Genomic DNA, 21,389 nt, shown 5'->3' with positions numbered 1-21,389 from the left:
GATGTAAACCAAGCCATTGTGCATAAGACTTAAGTCCCTAATTTCCAATCTGCACGTTCCTCGTTGTAAGTGCAGACAGTACACTTAGGATGCGTTCGGAGAGCACGCTACTAACGCTACCGCGTTCTTCTATCTTTATTGTTCCTTAGATGTACAACAAAGATATTTTAGTGCTGAATAGAGCTAATAGCGAGCTTCCCGAACTCACCTTTAGTCGGTGCAACTACACGACAGCGCACGAACATTTTCAAGGCAGAATTTAAAGATGGCCGTCGGCTCAATGGCATAAAAGAATCGTCGACGTAGTGTGGGCGTAAAAAACAGTAATCGCTTCAGTGCTTTAAATCATTCAAGGGGAGTATCCAATCGGACTCCTGTTTAACACGAACGTGTGCTTCTTCGTAAGTCGCAATTGAGCCCAGTGAGAAAACGGTTAAGCTCAGCAGGATGGGCCGCTCGCGATCGAGGACGAAATCACCGAACAGACGGCGACACAAGAGCAAACATTCTCGTAAACGATCAAAATCGCGCGAAAAGCATTCCAACAACAAATATTCAGACAAACCCAAGGAACGCAGCTCCAAATCCAGGTACGTCCTCCAAACGATTCTTCACTGCTACTTTCTCGCTTGTTCGCAAAATCCTATTTACATTCGATGTACGTTCGGCCATTTTGTCGTGTTCCGAGTATTAACTCGTTCCTGTCAACAATAGAAATAAAATTCTAAACTTACGAATCATACCACGTATCTTGTTGCTATGCAGTGACTTCTCGACTCTATACATATGTCTCATTTCGCTTATATCCATTTGTGCTAGCACTTGCTTTATATGAGTTCCTACATAACAGAGAGATTAGGTCTATTCTTTTTTTTAATTTCCTTTGAAAGAAATAAATATATAGCTGTGACTTGGTGTAAAAAAGAGAAAGATAAGACTAGTGTAAGCTAGTGCAGCCAGTTCAAGGAACAGACCATTTGTTTCGCTCTAACTTATTGAATCAGTGTACTCCAGCTCAACTGGCTGCATTAGCTTGCGCTAGTTTTCTCTCTTTTTTGTACCAAATCACAGTTAAATACCTATTTCTTTTTAACTTACTAAAGTGTGTACTGATTCAACTACAAAGAACAGACCTAAGTTTAAAGTCCTTCAGAATAGAACACAATTAATATGTGCATTCATTAGAATTAACATTGGTTGTACTTGGTTATTGATTTAGAAAGCGATCCCATTCTGCATCATCTAGTAGTGGCTCAGATGTATCGGATGATGTGCATATTGTCAGTCATAAGAAACGTTCGTACAGGGACAGGGATCGAAAGATGGACGAGGTAGAGAGACTAGCAGAAATGGAGCGGCAAAGGTAAGCAGTAATGGTAAAATATGAGAAATGTTCCTCTTGATAAGCTGTATTAGGATTGGAAAATGCTATGCTTATTTCTTGTTGATACTGTTTCATTGTTGTACCATTGTAATTTCCCAGCCTTATTTTGTTGCATATCAAGTGGAACATTTGCAGTTATTTTATATCCTAAATTCCTTGTTATACGCTATTTTTTATAATTGTGTTGTCAGGAAAAAGAAAGAATTAATGAACAAAATCTTCACCACGAGCACAATTGGGTAAGAATGTGTAGTTACTTCATGGTGGTGGTTTATCTATCTAACGTTTATCGATTTATCGTGTTGTTTCCTGAAAAACAAAAAAGAACACTTTTAGCTTCAGCATTACGCGAAAGCAACGACAATTTCTAAGTAACATCCTGTTCAACCTCACACTTGATAAATATACAATATCTATTCATATAATATTATAATTATTGACCAATTACATCAGTGGACTTTGAAAAAGAGTTATAACACTTAAAGTTCAATTGAAAACTTAGCATGCTATTAAACACAATTCTGTAAGAAAGAAAAGAAATAGTTCTAGAGTGGTGCTGGAAGAAGATTGCTGCTTATCTGTCTGCAGACGTCAGCGTGAGGTGGAACAGAAGATGGTAGAAGAAGAAGCGGCCAAACGAATAGAAGAGCTTGTGCAAAAGAGGGTGGAAGAGGAGCTTGAGAAACGTAAGGAAGAGATTGAGGCCGAGGTGCAGAGGCGGGTGGAGGAGGCGAAAAGGGCCATGGAGCGTCAAATGATGGAGGAAATGGAGTGGAGACAAGCAAAACTACGTGAGGAGGAGAAACGAAGAGAGGTAAGATCTATCCAAAGAAACATTGGCCAGTGATAGCCCAAGCGCTGTTACGATCAACAGGAAAAGCAAATCTAGTACTCTCTTAGTGACTTGTATTATCGAAAATCGAGACATAGAATGTATTTTCGCGAGAAGTGAGCTTAGCTAATGTTATTCAGGTCGTAGACAATAAATTTCAAGTGAGCTGCAATATACGACTTCGAGAACATCAAGTCGACATTTCTGATGAACAAATAGTAGAAAACGTCCAAAAAACAAATACAGTTGAGGCTTTGGCAGTAGTCGTTAAGCCAGACCGCGTGCAATTTGTAGATCTTTCTCCTGATCTTTTAAATCTTGTGTTACAAAACCACAACTACACAGGATTTACAAATTGTACGGGCCTATCTTCCTCTTTGAGAGATTTTACTATTGAACTGTGTGGGCAATTTTATCAGTCCAATGTCTCGCGATCACAGCGTTTGGGCTTGAAGCATTGTGGTTCGTGATTATACCGCGACAGAATAATTGAGCGGGAATAACCACACTGCTTCGGCTTCTCAGCATCCACCGTGGTCACATTGTTGAGAAGCTGAACTTTTTGCGTTATAAAAGAGATTCTACTATCATTAGGCGCATGTATCGGTTATTTATGATCAAAATATTTGTACCATGTATATATATATATTTATATATCTGTACAACATTATAACCTTTTTCATCACATAATATCTGGATTGACGTTTGTATCAACAATCTCGAAAATCGCGCTCAAACTGCCCCGATTCCCTTGAATCGGCAGTTTTTGCTCACAGTTTCTGTGATTGTTGTGCATGCTGGTCAGGCAAACCTACAAACCTATCAGTCTAGTTTAAAAAGAAAAAAAAATGTCCGCGTACATGTGGCTATCCACGTAATCACATCATGCAGACATTTTAAGAGAGTAGTAGAGAAAGTATCGTTGATTAAAGTGATAACGATCCCCCAAACTTTGTAATTTATCGAACGAGTTCGAGTTTATCATTCTTGAGTCTGAAATAAAGTTATTTTTGTATAAAACCATAGGAAAGTCATATTTTTCCCTGAACAGTTACTTACTGTCAGTCGGTGTAGCGATAATATTAACGAAATTATTTAAAAAATACATATGTCGAGTACTGCAGATAAAGGATCAGGATCCGCTACGGAAAGATATTATTGGACTTTCTCGAATATTTTCGCATGATTACTTTGTTACGGCATACAAAAATGTATGTATTACGATTTTACCGTTGATATGATTTAATTTACTTTTGTACTGACATTATTTTGCATATATACTTGCTTATGGCAAAGAATACTCCTAAGCGTAGCTTTTTCTGCGTATTTTTCTCTCCATATACATACATAGATGAAACATAAGTATTGTCTCCTAAATTTTCCACATTATTTAACATTGCAACGATTCGCAATTGATTTAACGGTATATCGTTTCACTCCTCAACTTTAATTTTCGTGCTTGCCTGGCAATTCTTATGCGGAAATACATTAATTACCGTGGAAAAGAACCGTAAACTTTAATTTGCGCGCCGGAAACCCAATCGATCTGTTTTCGAATCGGAAACGATCGTTCCCCTTTTGTTTCCTGTGGTTGACTAGAGTTTTACTTGCTGTAAGATGTTCTTTTGTGTCTACGCACAATTATTTACTTTCACTTCTTTAGAAAATCAACTTGTTTTTATCGGGTGTACAGCAACCTCGATTACAAGTCGATCAGAAAGAAGTTACTCTCATTGCTTTGCACATTAAGTTTGCACTGAATATATCTACAAGTTTGGGAAAAGGAATTTGTTAGAAAAAGGGAGAATGTAGAAACCTTGAGGGGGCAGAATTAGAATCCCTTAGCGACAAAGCACGACCTAGCGATATATAGGTCAACCTTCCTTACTGACTACCAACAGAAGATGCCGGTTTTTTACTCACTGCTGAGTGATCGATGAAGAAGGCATCCCCTACGTGCTGGCGTATGAGCTTCATTCAGGTATTATCCAATTTATCTATTCATAATTCATTTTTTATACCAAATATTATTATTATCATGTTATTTGTTTCAACACTTTGTATACCGGAAAGACCATACTAGGATTCATTTTAGACTCGCTAAAATATTACCATGGGACACAACGAATTTTGTCGACAGGTCGGGCGGATGGCAACACCCATTCATAAATGTACCTTAGGGTATCAATTTCTGAATTATGATCTACAGACTCCAACGACACACATGTAGAAAACTCATTTACAGACACCACAGACAAATGATTACAAATACTATTATCGCTAGAATATACGACACACTTATCGCATCTAGCCTTTATCATGCACTTATCGCGTTTATGAAAAGTAAATTGCGATTTTGTGTACATTCCTTGCATGCACATTGGATTCTTACGAAGTTATAAGACATTCTGTTTTTCTTTTTTTTTTTTTTTACTCAAGTGATATTCTCTCAGTCATCGTGTTTCCATCTCTGGGGGAGTCTGAGAAAAAACAGCGTTTGCTGGCATCTAAGAGGAACACATTTGACACAAATGAAGGAACTGTGTTTATATATACGTGTCCTCTATCTTTTTTTTCTCTCTCTCTCTCTCTCTCTCTCTCTCTCTCTCTCTTTCCCTTTCTTTCTCTTTCTTCTTTTCTTTCTTTTTCGATAAGCCATTTCTTTTCTTTGAAATCCAACCTTAAAAAATTTCATCGATCCCGAACTTTTCCACAAAAAAGGTTCTTAGGATGTGTAACACTAGGCTGTTGACATAGCGGCACTATGATTTCGAATATGAGCGATGTAACAACAGCTGGTGATCAACAACATCATTACTTCGTGTAAACATATTCCATTGTCATTGTAGGAGGAAGAGCGGAAGAAGCGTGAGGAACTAGAGAGGATTATGGAGGAGAACAACAGAAAGATTGAGGAGGCTCAGAAGAAATTGGTAAGTCGACCGTATGCTGCAAGTATGCTGAAATGAGGATTATGAGACGTATTACTCATACATACGTAAAATCAGGCTGAAGAGAGATTGGCTATGGTCGAAGAACAACGATTAATGGAGGAAGAGAGGCAGAGAATGAGGAAAGAGCACGAGAAACGTGCCAAGGAAGAGCAGAAGAAGATCCTAGGCAAGAACAACTCAAGGCCTAAATTATGCTTTACGCTAAAGTCAGCTACGTGAGTCCGTATTATTTCGTGCAGTTTTATATGTGATATATATGTACACAATCTTGTTAGCTTTCATACATGATCCATAATAACATCCGCCGAAAACGGTACACATGTAGGTGCATAAGCGAGTACAGTAACGTAAGATCCAAAGCTCACCTTAATGTATTCAGAACGGCTGTCGAAATCGCAAAAGGCGACATTGTATTTCGTTTAATCGTAAGCCGATGATGGACGCGTTCGAGTCGAGTGACCAATTCTCTTCTCGTGAGATTTCAACACAAATGCAAATGGAATTTCACTTTGCGCGAGATTACACTCATATCAGAACGAACAAATATAAAATATTTAGTATGTATATCTTAGTATGCGAGTATGACTGTCTTTTTATTTTAGTGTATAGTCAATTAGCTTCGACACGTGAAATTTAAAGTTTCTAATCGATTTATTTGTTCTGTCTAATGTGAGTGTATTCTACTTGAATGTGTTTTACGACACATATGCAATCTGTATATTGTAGGTCTTATATTATCTTAATGTACAAAGGGCATAATGATTTTGTTTCAGTGAGTGATAAATCACTTGTAATTAATTACGTTATACATGAAAATTCATTGATAATAGAATATAACTTCTAATGTCGAGTCGTTAGATTGACTGAATATAACTTTACATTGAGCGCTGAATACGATACACGACGATTGTTTCCTTTTTCCAAGGTTGGTGTGTACGGCCATCTGTAAAATCTAACACTATTTTAATAGTGAAGTGGCAAATTTTTATGGCAATGTTAATTGCCGAACATCTTACAATGGCATCGTTTCATTACATACATAATCACATTTTTAGAATCTAATGCGAAATACTGATGCAGAATGTATTCTGCCAAATAATAACGATGGTGATAGCATTTTTTAAATCAAAAGTAAAACACAAAAGAAACAGAGAATATATAGCTATAGGAATAATTATGAAAGAGTAGAGAAATTTATACGTAAATAACGTATGAATGAGGGTATGGCATCATCCTATATGTAGACATACTATAACCATATGTACACATATTGTTTTTTGTGAAAAAGAAAATTTCAGTTTATGTGAAATTGTATACTTATGCATTGTTACTTGTAAAATAAACAAGTTTTTAATAAATCTTATGATTAATTCTTCTACGTCGCGCGACGTTTGGTAAAAAAAAAAGGAGCATGAATGTACTCGTACAACAATTGCATTGAGTTTTGTAAATCAGAACAAGTCGAGCAAAAGAGTTAATTCCGAAAGATTCTCTATGAACAGTTCATATACTTTGACTTACAGATAGAACTATGATTAAATTATCCACACAAGAACGCAATGAATGATTCAAGAATGGACCTTATTTTGAATTTTGATCGGGATATATTTTCTGACGATAACGGTTATGTGTAGAGACGAAAATGTTAAAATTCCGAAAGTTTACCAATATACAGAAGATATTGAAGAGAATCATGATGACGTGCATGTCGGACAAAAACTGCTTTTATTTGAAAAAAGAAAAAAGAAATATTCGTTTCATATTTGTCTAATGTTAAATCTTTCGTTTAGATCCTCTCTTAAACTGGCATGATATTAGATGTAAAATCGTATGTATGCTAATACGAAATTGCTCTCATCACGATTGGACGAATGATCCGTTACTAGACTGAAATTGAAGCGATTCTTTACGAAATGAGATTTCGGAGACGCGATTTTCGGCCACGATATGCGGCTACGTTAAAACTGCGATCTTGGCGGTGATTTCGGGGTGGCGTATAAACCTTTGCCACGAATACCAAGACTCGCGCCTTGTCCCATGACCTTAACGCTACACAGCGGATTACGTTGTTTGTAAATACACTCGAATCTTCCGTGAGGCGCTGTTTTATTTTTACGGCGATCTAAAACCACTGAAGATCACTACAGTCAGATTTTATACAACACTTCAATATTGTCTTGATATCGCGTGACGTACCTTTCATCGCGTCCTCTATCACTTCCGGGTAGAGTTTTGCGGTGACCTGACTGCTCGGCGGATGCAATCGCGGACTTGTATTTATCTCCAGCAACCACACGGAAAAGTCATCCGCCACTAGGAAATCAGCGCCGTACAGCTGGAAACTGTTTTTACGATTCACCATGTTATCTTGAGACGCCAGAAGCGCGCCTATCAAATTTTGCTTTATCCCCGGCTTGATAGTGCTCTCCCAAGCCAGCTCTTGATCACGCGATCTAAACCAACAAGTTGACCGATCGATCGTAGCTTAATGCAATATGCGAGAGAAAATCAAAGAGACAAGCACTGAAGATAATCTTTGAAGTTCTGAAGATTCCAATGAAGCTCCTCAGGTACATCGGAACTGCGTCTAGGTAATTTGCGATACTTCAGCTGCACGGTTGTATTGCACAAGTGGATGGACTCGTGAAAATCGCTGAGATTGAAGTCTCTCGACGCGAATCGTATCAAGACGTCTCTGATCGGAAAAAAGCGAAAGCGATTATCGAAGATCCTTGAGAGGCATAAATGCCACGTTGACCGAACTGCAAATGCCATACTTGTACATCCACACGACGAGAGGTTGCATGTTTGTTATCAAGAACCACTGCCTGATGTCTATCTTCGTCTTATGAACAAGCAACGGGCGCTCTGAAAAATTGCAATCGCATGCAATGTAAAAGTTTCTTTTTCTCAAGGGCATTGGAAGTAATAAAGTAGAGGAAATTTTCTTGCTTAGAGAATGTTACTTAATTGCCTTAATTACCTTAATATACTCAGTACTTCTCTATTTTACATTTTGCGCATTCAAAAACGCTGAACATTCAGCCGATGCATACCTATATATTTCTGTATGACGTACTGAGTGTTCTCCTTCGTCGCTTGATTGACCTTGGCAAGTATATCGATCAGAGAATTCTTCAATACGATTCCACGTCCCAAACTATTGTCACCTGGTTTCAAAATCCAGATATTGCGCACGCCGTCGTATCTACTTTGCGCTCGATATTTCGTCATTGCTCTCACCATATCGCGCGACAGTATTACAAGCTCCTGTAAATTCCAACATATCTCTCTTTTTACTCGGCCAAATCGCAAACGGGCCGATTTTGAGTGTTTGGCCGTAGCACGTACCTTCGTGTCGACTTCGTCGCTTTTTTCCAACAAAGCGTGCTTGTTTATTATTTTGTCAAACCAATCTAAAAATTGATGCCAGGCAGCGACAGACACGCGTACGTGCTCTTTGCGATCTATGTCCTCGTGCATTTGGATGCTGTGAAAGATATTTTGTACGGTGCATTATCTTTCGGGACACACAGCACGCGAATATACTTTGCAACCTTATATATTCTGCGCAACGATCTAGGGCGAACGAAATCGCGTTTACGGGAATCGTTCCGTTCGGAGAGCAAGTGTCTTTTGATCCTATCAGGCTGGCGAACAACAAAAACCATTTGAGAATCCCCAAACACGCGGTGATGTAATAATCTTGTATAAACTCCTCCACTTGCGCCGGCTGTCAAAGATTACATACACGGATAACATATATATATATAGTGTCTCACACTCTCCTCCGAGCATTTTGTGGAAACGTAGAACAGGTTGAGGTGAACGTAAGAGTCCTATACCGTTTTGCGATATTCGCAATAATTATCGAGATATTAATTGTAGAAAACTTGTAAATGATAATGCAGAATATGGTAAATAAGTTACAGTAGCGACAACTGCCGTCGTTTACTTATATTTTAGGTCAAATTGAACAAAAAAGTCCTCTACTATTTTTCAAATAATCACATAGATTTTTAATTATTAATTAAAGAAGATTATTACACGATTTTGCGTGATAATGCACTTATCTTCTTTAATTAATAATTAAAAATCTATGTGATTATTTGCAAAATGGTAGAGGACTTTTTTGTTCAATTTGACCTAAAGTATAAATACACGACGGCAGTCGTCGCTATTATAACTCATTTACTATATTCTGTATGATCATTTACAAGTTTTCTACAATTAATATCTCGATAATTATTGCGAATATCGCAAAACGGTATAGGACTTTTATGTTCAACCTGTTCTACACAACCTGTTCCCACAAAATGCCCGAAGAAGAATGTGAGACACCCTGTATATATAGCAGTATACATATCTTATATTTATAAGATTTCTATGTTCTTTTTTGTCGCGGCCATCTTGATTAACATCAGAAGAGCGAGAAAATGTATGTTCAAAATTCCTGCGGAGAATACGTCGAAATAAAAATTATGTCCATAAAATGACACTTGTGATTAATTGAGCATATTTGCAAAATATTCCGAAGACTTCCATTTTACTTTAACAATCAATAAATAGCCTTAAAATTAACGTGATAAAATCGATGATCGACGAGAAAAGTTAAGCTAAAAAGTAAAGTGGATGTTACATTAATTTTACGGTTATTTACCGATTGTTCGAACAAAAGGAAAGTTTGCGGAATATTTTACAAATGTGCTCGCGATCGATCACTTTATGGACACACCCTTTAATTTCAGCGTATTTCGTAGAAATGTTAGGCATGCGTTTCCTTGTTTCTGACGTCATCGATCAAGAGTTCCGCGGCGAGAAGTCTTGGGAGATCTTACAAGTTTATCTCAAGATGTTTTATAGCCGATGAAACGGCCTTGGTAACATCTTAAAATAAACTTGAGAGATCTCGAGTATAAAAGTCAAACCGTGTGGAAATACCATACATATAGCGTAATAATTGGAACGCTTTGTCATTCGCACCTGACAGACATTGTAGCATCGAGGGAAGTGTATGCAAGACACGCCATCTTCGTGAAACCAACACGCGTTCTCCAAATTGTTACACATGTCGACCTGGATAATACACTAATTGTACATCTCGTGCATCGCAGCATGTACTTTCATTAGGTTAGATTACCTTGGACGTGAAATAACTCCCGGCAAATTTATTAACGATCGTTCTCTCGTCCGCTCTGATAATAGGCAGCTTCCTATTTGTATACCATATCAAATCAGCGGGAGTGCGTAGCAATTTTTCGATCTGCTCTGTGCCATCTACGAGAGAAACATTAAAACTGGTTAAGATCGACCAATGGATTACCGCTGGATATGCGCGTTCAAATACAACCTGCGTACATGTCGGAAGTCGAGATCATTTTCCTAATCGCTCTTTTCTCGATCCAGCCTCTATTCGCCAACGGTCTTCTCAGAGTCGGAAACGTGCCGTGAATTACGTAACATTTGTGCTCGCTTATGGCTTTCGTCAGGATCTTCAGCAGACAATTGATCCTGATCTCTGCGTCCATTATCAACTCTAAGTACTTCTTTAATGCTGTGTTCCCGTTACGATCGACTTCGTCCTTCTGCACTTCCAACAATTCGTCTAGGTCTTCGCGATTGCAAGAGATCCCGACATTCGCGGTTTCTACTTTCTCAAGCACATATTGTGAATTAGTTTTCAATTTCGCAGCCGTTACAGTCGCTCGCAGATCTTTGTTCAAGTCGTTTCTCGGGGAGATCTGTAGTTTTAAAGCGATCAATAAGATAACAGCAAAATAAGAGAAATTAAATGAATCAATAGTAGATCGATGCGAACCTGCCAGTTCTTTAAATGTTTCCTGATTGTATAGTTTTTGGAAATTACGGTTATCCGCCATTTGGATTTATTGTCAGCACAACACACCAGATTATTGTTATCGTCGCGATACATTATTTTCCACTTAATTTCACAATTTTTTAGTTTAGGTGTCGTGTATTTCTCTCTTTATTCGCGCGGATACTCTTGAAAATTTTTCTCCATCGGTCTGACAATTTAGAAAGCGACAATTCACTGCACATTCGCTTTACCCTTATCGATTGTCACGTGAATCGATAACCTACATTCATAGTCTACCGCGTGAATCCTTAGTCACGGCCGAAAATGTACGATTAAGGGACGTCTACATTGGAAGTAAGCAGTAAGAAGTAGGAAGTAAGAATAAGAAATTGACCAATTATAGTTGATTATTCTTCTCACATTCGACTGTGGTTGGTCAATTTCTTATTCTTACTACCTACTTCTTGCTATTTACTTCCAATGTAGACGTCCCTATACTCTCGCGTGCGAATTTTCTTTCTTTTTGTTTTCTTTCTTGTTTATTCTCTCTCGCGATTTTTCCCATTCGTCAATTGTAATTTCTGCATTTCTTCAATGTCTTATTCATGGACTCGTCCAAATACTTTTCCACTGCTGAATTTTCGAACACCAGCCTCTGGATAGTTTCGTATTTTGGATCCTTGATGCGAAATGATTGCGGAGGATTCGTTTCGACGTTCTTTATGCTTTTCTACTTCGAGATTCAGAGTCGGCTGCTTGGGTCGATTCGCCGAAAAGAGAGCCGACGATAATTTCGATAAGATCTTTATATCATGGCTTCCGTTGATCTCTTCGATGACTTTCTCGACGTTTTTCAGCAAACCTTTATTTCTCGTCACGCGTTCCTTTTTCCTCGCGACGTGATCGGTTTTGCAATTAAACGTATCGACGTTGGGATGATTTCTACCGATTTGTCGATACATTCCGATATTCGTAAATGGAAAATTTAATAGCGGCGCGAATTCGAATTGTCAGGAAGGGACCGCGAAGCGAATTATTTCTTTTGACACATTCGGACTTTCTTCTGTTTCGATACGTCTGTTCCCTTCAGCTGAACTTGCACTTTTCGGTGTTAGGTCCAGTTTCACAACCTCCAGTTAACTTAACTGGCTGGTTATTCCATTGAACTTGACAATCGCATTTGACATTAAGAAGAGTTAATCAGAATTAACCAATCACTATTGGAATTTAACCGATAGTTAAAATTAAACGAATATTGTGGCCTTAGAGTGAAACAAGTGTACAGTTCAACGTTGAAAGCAAAAGGAACAAGATTCTTATACATCACTAGTCTAACTGAAAAACGAACAAGCCTGACAACATCTTTCCATTTGCACCGCGAGTCTCTCGTTCTGACGGAGGAGTAAAACCATATATCGCTAATGGTATAATCGCAACATTTATTCATTGTATACATATATCACTTGTAGATAGAATTGGAGAATTGTTCAACAGCAATGAGAAGAATAACGGGTAACGAGTGCATTCGATAAGATTTTTTTAAATTTTTCTCTTTCTTGAACTACTTGGTCAGGCTCAAACCGACGGCGTACATGTCAGTGATGTCCGTTAGAATTTTGCTCTTCTTACGGTGCGTCTGCTTCTTCGGGAAGCTACGAGTCTTGCTCTCGCTCGTCGACGTGGATGTGAGTTTAGTTTTCGGCACGAATAGGGACGGCTGCGCCTGTACTTTCGCTGGGATCGTCACGTTTCTCTTGTACTTCTTCATGGCATCGCGCATCGCGGTCTTGACGATCTATCGGCACAAACGATAGAAAGGAAGGTATTGAGTATCAATTGATCGAGAAACGCGATCATTACGTATAATTTTCGTATACTGAGAAAATAATACCTGAACATTTACTGATGAGATATGAAGTTTATTTCTGTGAAATAAAGTTTGTTTCTGGGAGACGAGGCTCACTTGTGTGAAATAAACTTTTAGCCCACAAATAAATGTTCAAATATCTTTTTTTTTAGTGTGGTAGATAAACCTTCTCCTCGGTTTTCCTCGTCGGTTTCTCAGATTTGGGCGCCATGCTCGTCGATTGTTGCTGAAGCGCCATGATCTTCGAGATCAACGTCTGCCTCATCGGAGTCGTCTCTACTTTGCCGTTTACCGTTCCCGTAAATGTGCGCAACTTTCGCGTAGGCTTATGCGACGAGCTTTTCCCGTTGCTCGAGTTGACTTTTATCAGATTGCTCTATAAAGTGCGACGGAAGACACGTTATATTCGAATAATCGCAGATTTCACGCTCGTAAATGTAGAAACGTTCTTCTCGTCGAATTCTAATAATTAAATCACCTGGACGTTAGTAGGTGACTTCATTTTACTGACAGACGTGCTAACCGAGGTGCTTCTCGTGACGGTCTCGACTTTTTCATCAAAAATCGACGTCTTCGAGGGCTTCGCTGGCGCGGTCGCCGGAATCGCCGGTCTCAGCTTGGGCGAATCCAAGTTGTAATAAGAATACAATTCTTGATCGAGCTGGATCTCCAGTTCTTCTATCAAATCGACGATCACCGGCCCGATGCTGCAGTGCACCAACGATTTTTTTTTCGTCTGAAAACAAACAATTATTATCAACTATTTATGCCATCGAGTCGCTTCTTTTTATCACGGACAATTCTTAAAAGACGTCTAAAAAGACAGGACGTCTTTTAGGAGTTCATGCACTGAGAAAAAGATACTTGAAAATTCATTTGTGTCATATAAACTTGATTTCCGCAAAATAAAGTTTACTTCCGTGAAATAAAATATATTTCTGAGAAAGAAAATAAACTTCAAATTTCTCAAATAAATATTCAAGTACTTTTTCCTCAGTGTAATGTCTGGTAAACTTACCAACGGGGACTTTGCGATCAGACTGACTTTGGCATCCAGATTGTTGTTAGATTTCTTCTCGCATGTGGTAATGCGAGTACCTTGAAGTGACAAGGCTGCGCCAAGGTACGGGTGGCAGCTCGGCATTCGTTGCTTGTAAGCCAACTCGAAGTGTCCCGTGTCCGCGTTCTTATCCTCCCGAAAGTCTACCACGACTACCAACAAAGAATGTGATCTTCGTCATAACCGTGCGCATAAGAACACGAATAAACGGACTTGCGATTTGATCGTTGATCACCTTTGATGGTGTCCTCCATTACTTGTCGACATAGTCGTGTGGTGACGCTGGTGGAGTAACTCATGTCCGGATGACTGTTGATCTCGATTAACCACACTGAGAAGTCCTCCATGACCATAAAGTCGGCGCCGTACAGCTCGAAACTATTCTTCCGTCTGTCCATGGCTTCCTGACTAGCCAACAATGAGCCCACCAGACCTTGCTTCATTCCAGGATAGATCAGCTCGTCCCATACTTCTTCGTGACCTTGAGATCTGTGGAGTTTCCCCCATGAGAATTTTTGAAATTATTTGAAACTTCTTCCCAAATCTTATTTCTTTATTTACAAAAAGTCCCTTCTTTACAAGAAATATTCAAAATATCGGGTCGATGCGAAAAATTCATCGTCGTTAAACTGAGAAAATTTACTTGTAGAATGAGAATTCATTTCGCAGAGAAGTGAACTCACAAAAATAAATTTCATTTCACAGAAATGAACTCTGTATTCAACAAATAAATTTTCCAGTATTTTTCTCGCAGTATATATTTAATTCCGATAGAGAAAGTTGCTGAAAGTTGCGGGTATTGAAAAGGAAATAAAGAGGAAGACCTCGTTGTTTCCTTCTTAATATCCAGCGTTGGCACGTTTCATACTTGAGGAATTCTTTGAATGTCGTGACGTCCCACATATTGTCCGTGGGCAGGGCGGGGTCCCTGTCGCCGCAGTTATTGTATTTGCATTGGATCGCGTGATTGCACAGATGGATCGACTCATGGAAATCGTCCAGGCTGAATTTTTGCGAGCAGAAACGCAGGTAGCTCTCCCTGTGAACAGGCATCAATCAACGGAGCCTCGAGGTCTTCGATCTCCTCGACTGCGTTATCACACAGACGATTGGAGCGATTAAAGCGCAGGTGGCGCACTTCCCCATCGTGAAATCGTTCAGGTATTTATATCCGAGTGCGCGACCGCAATCGGGTAATAGGGTCACGCGCTTGAACGTCTCGGTACGGAAGAAAATTGATTATTAGCCTACTTTCGGAGGTATCATTATCTCTTACGGGCGAGCTTACGTTACTGCGCCCGTTAATTGTTCTGGCGTGAGCGATGTTATAAAATGCCGTGACTTATCTGTTAGTCGTGCATCCGTAATGCTCGCGTACCTATATATCCAGAGGGTCAAAGGTTGCGCGCATGTGACGATGAACCATTGCCTGATGTCGAACTTGGTGCTATGAATCAGCAACGGCCGTTCTGACGGGAAAATAAATGGATTCTCTGTTAAAGCACGGACGAGAATTTCTCCTGTATGCGAAACAACTGTACGGAGAACAAAGTTTGATTGAATTAGCAATAAATGAACCAAGCACGTTTTGGTTGAAGGAATCCAAATTTCCGGTTCTTAGAACGGCATTTTGGTTCATAAGAAGCAGAAACTCTGTCTGATTCGCTCGTTGTCAAGTGAATTCAGCCAAACTTTTCAATCTCCTTGATCTCATGAAAAACTCGTTACCGATATACTTCTGCACGACGTATCGCGCGTCCGACTTCCCCGTTGGATTGATCTTCGCCACCACGTCCTCCAGCTTGTTCATCAGCACAATACCGCGTCCCCGACTCTTGTTGCCAGGCTTAAGGATCCATACGTTCATTGTGCCGTCCATGTCGATCTGCGGCCAATGCCTCTTCATCTTTCTTAGTATATGCTTCGAGGCCAGCACGTATTTCTGTCGGCAAGCACGACATGATTTCTCGAATGACGCGAGCAAACGGACCAGTCGCCGTGAATAAATTGAAAAGATAAGGTAGCATAGATTACGACTCGCCGGCGGATATCTCACGTTAAAAGGTACACTGGCGCGAACGAAGAGAGCTTGTCCGTGAACGATCTGATAATACCAGCCAACAAATTGGTCCCACTGGTGAGACCAGATACGCTCGGTCTCCTGATCGATATCCTCATGTGACTGAGCGCTGATATAGTCGTTGCATCTCTTGATCGCGAAGTCGAGCGCCTTCAAGGGTATCGTCCCGGTCGGCGAGTGCACGGCATTTTCGTCTTCGGCGTTGACCTTCGTCACTAACCACTTCAAGAGACTCAGACACCCCGTAAGTCTAACGGAATTTTGTATTACATATATTACATTAGTCGGCGTATTTCATTGAGTATCCGTACTAATTATATCAATTTCGACCACGTAAATAGAAATACTAATTCTAATACACTAAGAAAAAATATTTGAAAATTTATTTGTGGGATATAAAGTTTATTCATAGAAAGAAACTTTGTTTTGCAAACATAAGCTTTATATTCGACAAATTTGCAAGTGTTTTTTCTCAGTATACTACTCTATCTGTACTTTCTCAGTAATCTCTAAGAGATTAATATAGACTGTTCCCTTAATTAGGAACATTCGCGAAATATTATGAGCTTTGATGAATCGTGAAGCTTCCTCACCGAAAGTCCTCGATAAAGGCGTGCATCTGATCGTCTTGGCATATGTTGTAGCAGCGTGGAAACAGAGTATTGGCCACTCCAGCTTCGTAATACCAGTGCATTTGTCTGACGCTCGAGCACAAACCCACCTGAATAATTGATTTTCGAAGGAGTGCAAGTGTACTCTTCCCTAACGACTAACAGGCACGCTCTCGCGAAGAACGCGCACTTCCATCAAGCTATGTCCCTTATCTAAACATCTCTATGTTTCTTTTTCAGCATTCAGATTATTCCCCGTTAATTTCGGCGATATGCAAATCATTAGTGATTAATTCAAACTGATAGGGAAAGAAACTATTTGACGCGTTATCCAATTAATTTCCCGAGTGAAAATTCAAACTGTTGCGTAATTGTTGTTGCGCACCAACAATACCTTAGACGTAAAGCCTGCTCGACAGTATCGATTGAACACAGTGATTTTGTTATCTTGCGCGGGCCAGCCGGGCCAGTCGGAGCCCGTGTTCCACAGAAAATCAACGGTGTGATTAGTGAGCATCCTCGATATCAACTGACGTTCGTTCTGCTGATCCTTTAAGTCGCCGATACCGGCCAGTAATATCACGGGACTCGCGTCGACGTTGAAATGTTGATCGGCTGAAAGAGCTGTCGTTATTCTTCGGGACTTCTTCACTTCGTACAGAAATCTCGCGTTCCACATATCGAAATTAAAAGATGTACATCGTTCAGAACTTGCAAAAATTTCTCGAATTTTTAAGCGTATTTCCAAGTCGAAATTTTGATCCACTTTTAGCCTCATATTCTATTTAACGCCTACTTTAGCCTACTCTGAAGCCTACATCAATCCTTTTTTAATTCTATTTAACCTACTAGTTTTGCTAAAAGGTTTTCCTTAGAACGTACGAGTAACATTTGTTGTGTTTTCTGCCGCTAAGAGACTTCAGTTTCTATGCGTATATTGGTCTTTCAGAATACATAGATGTTAGAAAATAGGCCGAGAGTGGCGCTAAAATTTCAACTTGGATTTTCTTTATTGTTAATGCTAGTACATGTCATGTTCAATCAAGATGCATCCACCACTTTTGCAAGCCCTTAATAGAAGTCGATTAATTACCAGCGCTGTTTCTACGGTAAAATTTCTCGCACCAGCCTCTCTTTAGCATGCAGTCACGAATGACTCGCGATTTCCCGTAGATCATGAAAGTATGATGGGCAGCTATAGCGTCCTTCACGATTTGCTTGACGCGTAAAAAGCGTTCGTGAAGGGTCGGTGGCAGTTCTTCGGGTTCGGTTCTATTTTCCGGGCAGTCTGGCTCCTCTTTAAAGAAAACAAAAGGAAACATTTGTTAGCTCGATGTTCCATTTGTTTGCGCACGTAATTTAATTGCAGGAGAAAAAAAATGCTCCCAACCTTCGAGGGGCTTGTCATCGCGATTCGTTACGTCGATGGTGTTCGTCACCACCTCTGTTTCGGCATTTTCAGTCTCGTTCTCGACACTTTCCCCCTTGTCCTTCTTGTCCTGACATGGGCTTTCCACATTTGAACAGGATTCATCGTTGGCGTTCATGTAGCGCAGCTGAGAACCGCGAAACTTTCCCGCTCGAATGCGTCTCACTGATGTTCATGGATTCTTCATCGCTTCGTGGCTTTCAGCGGAAAGTGCGAGCGAATGGCAGTCACGTTACATTAATCTGAAAATATTTTGCATAAATATACTTACACGATACACTTAATCGATCGTGTACGCTTAATCTACTAAAGAGCATTAGATTTTATATCATTAAAAATACGACTTTGATGTTCAGCGAGCGATATAAGATTCTCGAGAGCGAAACTGGACGCAAACAACGACGTTGAACGAAGAAGCGAACGAAGAACGTTAATTCCCGATAGAACCCAACGGGTCGTCACGACCTCACTCACTGCGCCACTTCTGATACCTGTTGAATCCTCGATGCTTGCTCAATGATCGGCACATCCTTCGTGAACACTCAGAAGACGATGATTCGAGCGAAACTAATCGAAGACTAATTACTATTGACGAGAAACCGAGTGAAAATACATAAACAGAGCGTGGATTTGACTGAAGATGAAGTTCTGATGGAAGTGGAGGCAAGACTGAACGACGACGACGACGACGACGACGACGAGGCGGAGGTAACGGCACGCGAGTCAGGTGGTGCAATCTAACATTTCGCAGGTGCGCGCGCGTGCCAGGGGTGTTTTAAGATGCTCCTAGTGATGGAAACATTTAAACGAGATCGTATCGACACCCCGCCGCGTTATCAACGGAATCGTGTAAGGAAATCGCTCTATTCGCCTTCAGCGAGCCTTTGGAAAGGAGCCGATTGTTTCGTGAAAATCGCAATTTGCGAGAGAGAATCGGCAAATGTGTTTCAACAATTTTCTACAAAAAAACTCAAATCTTTCGAAGATTACTCCGTAACTTCTCGCGACCTAGTTTTCTCATGTAAAAAAAAATTGTTTCACCTCCAACAGTTTTTTCGTTAACTGTTCGCTCGAAAAAGTAGAGCTTAGGCAAGCAATTCTCTCTCGTGAACAAACGTTCGCTCGAGTATCTTCTAATTGTCGCGGCTGTGCTCGTACACGAGACCAGATCGTAGCCGCGTTAACCTGGGCAATAAAGACGGACGAAACGCTCCTGGACACGTGAGCCGTGCAGGTGGTGGCCGAGCGGGAGCTTACGAGCAGCGTACCAGGCACCTCTGCACACCCCCGCAGCGCAACTCTGGCGCACGTCAACGACGAATATAGGCTAGGGAAGTCGGAGCGATCGCGTGGTTAATCGGACCACGCCGCTCGGACCGACTACGTCCGACTTTTGCGTGTGCTCTGACCCACTTACCACGGTTGCATCTCTCGTGGAGCGAGGCGCGCGGCAGGTGGCGGCTTGATGAATCGCCCCGGTCTGGTATTGCTAATTGCTAAGCGATTGCGATCTCGCCGCCCCCGACAATGCCTATTTCGGAAGCCGGCCGGGTCGGTTCGCAAATCGACGCCGAATTCGGCGCTCGGTCACGCGCGAGACGCGGCACGCGACGATCTTCGAGGACACTCTGAAATTTTGAGAGAGACAGGACACGGAGTACCGGAAAATTGGACGGATGATCTAAGTGGTTGACATGTTACTTCCTCTTACAGACGGCATCGTAAAACAATGCGGAGTGAAGTTTGCGAAATACGGGCTCCATGTGAGCGAATTTTTAGTCACGTAGCGAAGATTTCGTCACGTAGAGGTGAGCAGTGAACGACGAACCCCAATAAAATATACCTTCGCTGAGACAAGACTAAATTTAGTTATTAATTTACAGAGAAAGATTTCCATATGCTCGAAGGTCTTATGCCCGCGATTTAGCTGTTCTGTCATTCTTGAGTTCGTCTAACTGAATATTACGCTAAAAACTCTCGTAACTGCCGCTGAGAAGTTTTGTGAAGCAATCATAATAACATTATAATAACTTTTAATTGAATGTATCATAATTGCTAGTTTTTATTGGTTTTTCAAAAAAAGTTTGCAGCATCAATGCAAGTTGATTTATTGATTTCTTTTTAACCATTTGCTGATAGAGCTCGTGCTGAATGAACGCAAAATTTACCAACAGCAGATTATTTATTAAATAATAAAATTTCATCTGTTACGAATCTCGTTAAATTGGGGATTTTATTGTTGACTTGCTATTGTTACTATACAATTGCCACTACGGTAATATAACGTTTTTTAATTTATCGCATTCCTACATCTTTTACCTTAGGCCAGTATTCCGAACCTTTCATTAATAAATATCCTTCAGATGGCAATACAAGTACTGATTATTTCCTGTTAACATGAATTATAAATAGTTCCATCGCGTTAAACATTCGAACATTTCATTTATTAATTACTTCAACAATTCCTCGCGATTAATCTCGATTTCATTAGCTTAATTAACTGTGCGTTGCTGCGGGAAACGTGGCATTTCGTTGGCATCTTCTGCTTCATAAAAGACTCATTCGAAAAAAGAAGTATTGTAGCTTCTGTAGTTGCCTTAGCTGAAAGATGAAAGGAACTATGTATACGTAATTTCAAAGTACAATGCCTAGAGAAAGCCAACTGATCCTAAAGACGAGTTTCACATAAATTATCGTCATGAAAATCGAAATTATCATGTAAAAGCCCATTTAGGGACGACAAGGATTCATTAGTCTATTGAAAGCAAAGATTTTCAAGCAGCTTAGAGAGAAAAGAGGGAATAACGATATAAAGACGGAATGATGATAAAAAGGGAAGATCAGAATAAAAAAGACGATGGACGGCTTCTCCACGTCAATGGAAAATATTTCACTGAAAAGTAGGTATTAGTAAAGGATTAAAGAGTGTGCGAAGGACATAACAGAAGCACGTGGCCATTAAGTTTATAGGACCCAGAAGAGGAGAGTTTTATATGTCCTTTGAAATACGATAAAGTTCGAAAGCAGAGGTGAAACGTGAAAGGAAAATGTAGACTTAGGATTACAAGTGAAAGATAAGAATTTCCGAGGAATGTCAGACGAGTATGTGTCGCCGACGGAAAAGAGGGCTACAAAGGAATCCTTCAAGAATAGGAGTGTCAAGGAGGAGAATGTCAGTACAAGACACATGATACCGAGAGTTTCCAAAAGGTTTACGATATTTCTCATGTGATATTTTGTCGATTCCTATCATATTCTCAGGAATTTCAGGGTGAACAATAGTTGTCTTCGGGTCTTAGGCGACCCATATAACAAATATTTGAGATCAATTCACTTCTCGCGATGAAAGCTAAA

The 21,389-nt window shown here is 40.1% G+C and overlaps 3 protein-coding genes across 7 annotated transcripts; 1 reads left to right on the top strand and 2 right to left on the bottom strand.

Annotated features, from left to right (window-relative positions):
* The first annotated feature begins 69 nt into the window (after positions 1-69).
* Positions 70-6,484, top strand: LOC116852403 (UPF0430 protein CG31712-like). Of its 2 annotated transcripts, XM_032832714.1 has the most exons (6): positions 70-590; positions 1,220-1,363; positions 1,576-1,623; positions 1,973-2,198; positions 5,066-5,149; positions 5,225-6,484. In XM_032832714.1, exons 1-6 carry the CDS (start codon positions 448-450, stop codon positions 5,387-5,389), a joined length of 810 nt encoding a protein of 269 aa, XP_032688605.1. In that variant the 5' UTR covers positions 70-447; the 3' UTR covers positions 5,390-6,484. The 2 variants fall into 2 exon arrangements, with proteins under 2 accessions (XP_032688605.1, XP_032688606.1); XM_032832715.1 differs by lacking the exon at positions 1,576-1,623 and having other exon boundaries at positions 71-590.
* On the bottom strand, positions 5,860-11,307 carry LOC116852404 (tubulin glycylase 3A-like). The gene is made up of 10 exons (XM_032832717.1): positions 10,521-11,307; positions 10,311-10,447; positions 10,154-10,246; positions 8,728-8,903; positions 8,522-8,660; positions 8,227-8,440; positions 7,948-8,038; positions 7,695-7,865; positions 7,367-7,623; positions 5,860-7,301 (listed from the first exon to the last, which is right to left on the bottom strand). The coding sequence occupies exons 1-10, from the start codon at positions 11,047-11,049 to the stop codon at positions 7,129-7,131; spliced, it is 1,980 nt and encodes a 659-aa protein (XP_032688608.1). The 5' UTR covers positions 11,050-11,307; the 3' UTR covers positions 5,860-7,128.
* Positions 11,308-12,406: 1,099 nt separating this feature from the next.
* Positions 12,407-19,746, bottom strand: LOC116852402 (tubulin glycylase 3A-like). 4 transcript variants are annotated; one of them, XM_032832711.1, is made up of 14 exons: positions 19,453-19,746; positions 17,997-18,277; positions 17,700-17,903; positions 17,001-17,221; positions 16,589-16,716; positions 15,972-16,245; positions 15,644-15,857; positions 15,294-15,384; positions 14,784-14,954; positions 14,151-14,404; positions 13,874-14,067; positions 13,334-13,591; positions 13,022-13,231; positions 12,550-12,783 (listed from the first exon to the last, which is right to left on the bottom strand). In XM_032832711.1, the coding sequence occupies exons 2-14, from the start codon at positions 18,151-18,153 to the stop codon at positions 12,550-12,552; spliced, it is 2,610 nt and encodes an 869-aa protein (XP_032688602.1). In that variant the 5' UTR covers positions 18,154-18,277; positions 19,453-19,746. The 4 variants fall into 4 exon arrangements, with proteins under 4 accessions (XP_032688603.1, XP_032688604.1, XP_032688602.1 ...); XM_032832709.1 differs by lacking the exon at positions 19,453-19,746 and adding an exon at positions 18,527-18,714; XM_032832712.1 differs by lacking the exon at positions 19,453-19,746 and having other exon boundaries at positions 12,407-12,783; positions 17,997-18,153.
* Positions 19,747-21,389: the final 1,643 nt, after the last annotated feature.

The sequence above is a fragment of the Odontomachus brunneus genome, unplaced genomic scaffold, assembly GCF_010583005.1.
Source record: "Odontomachus brunneus isolate Ranch 3 - 2012 unplaced genomic scaffold, Obru_v1 Obru_scaffold_222, whole genome shotgun sequence".
NCBI classification, from domain to species: Eukaryota; Metazoa; Arthropoda; class Insecta; order Hymenoptera; family Formicidae; genus Odontomachus; species Odontomachus brunneus.
The sequence above is the reverse complement of the archived record's forward strand: the minus strand, read 5'-3'. Positions and strand labels throughout refer to the sequence as shown.

Bases quoted from the DNA above. Each gene is read 5' to 3' on its own strand.
- LOC116852403 (XM_032832714.1), top strand. From the start codon at position 448: ATGGGCCGCTCGCGATCGAGGACGAAATCACCGAACAGACGGCGACAC. The intron at 591-1,219 runs GTACGTCCTCCA...TTATTGATTTAG, and splicing joins GAACGCAGCTCCAAATCCAG to AAAGCGATCCCATTCTGCAT. The intron at 1,624-1,972 runs GTAAGAATGTGT...ATCTGTCTGCAG, and splicing joins TTCACCACGAGCACAATTGG to ACGTCAGCGTGAGGTGGAAC.
- LOC116852404 (XM_032832717.1), bottom strand. From the start codon at position 11,049: ATGGCGGATAACCGTAATTTCCAAAAACTATACAATCAGGAAACATTT. The intron at 10,448-10,520 runs GTTGTATTTGAA...TTTCTCTCGTAG, and splicing joins GACTTCCGACATGTACGCAG to ATGGCACAGAGCAGATCGAA. The intron at 7,302-7,366 runs GTACGTCACGCG...AGTGATCTTCAG, and splicing joins GATAGAGGACGCGATGAAAG to TGGTTTTAGATCGCCGTAAA.
- LOC116852402 (XM_032832711.1), bottom strand. From the start codon at position 18,153: ATGAACGCCAACGATGAATCCTGTTCAAATGTGGAAAGCCCATGTCAG. The intron at 15,858-15,971 runs GTGAGATATCCG...GCTTGCCGACAG, and splicing joins GCGCCAGTGTACCTTTTAAC to AAATACGTGCTGGCCTCGAA. The intron at 14,068-14,150 runs GTGATCAACGAT...CTTTGTTGGTAG, and splicing joins AATGGAGGACACCATCAAAG to TCGTGGTAGACTTTCGGGAG.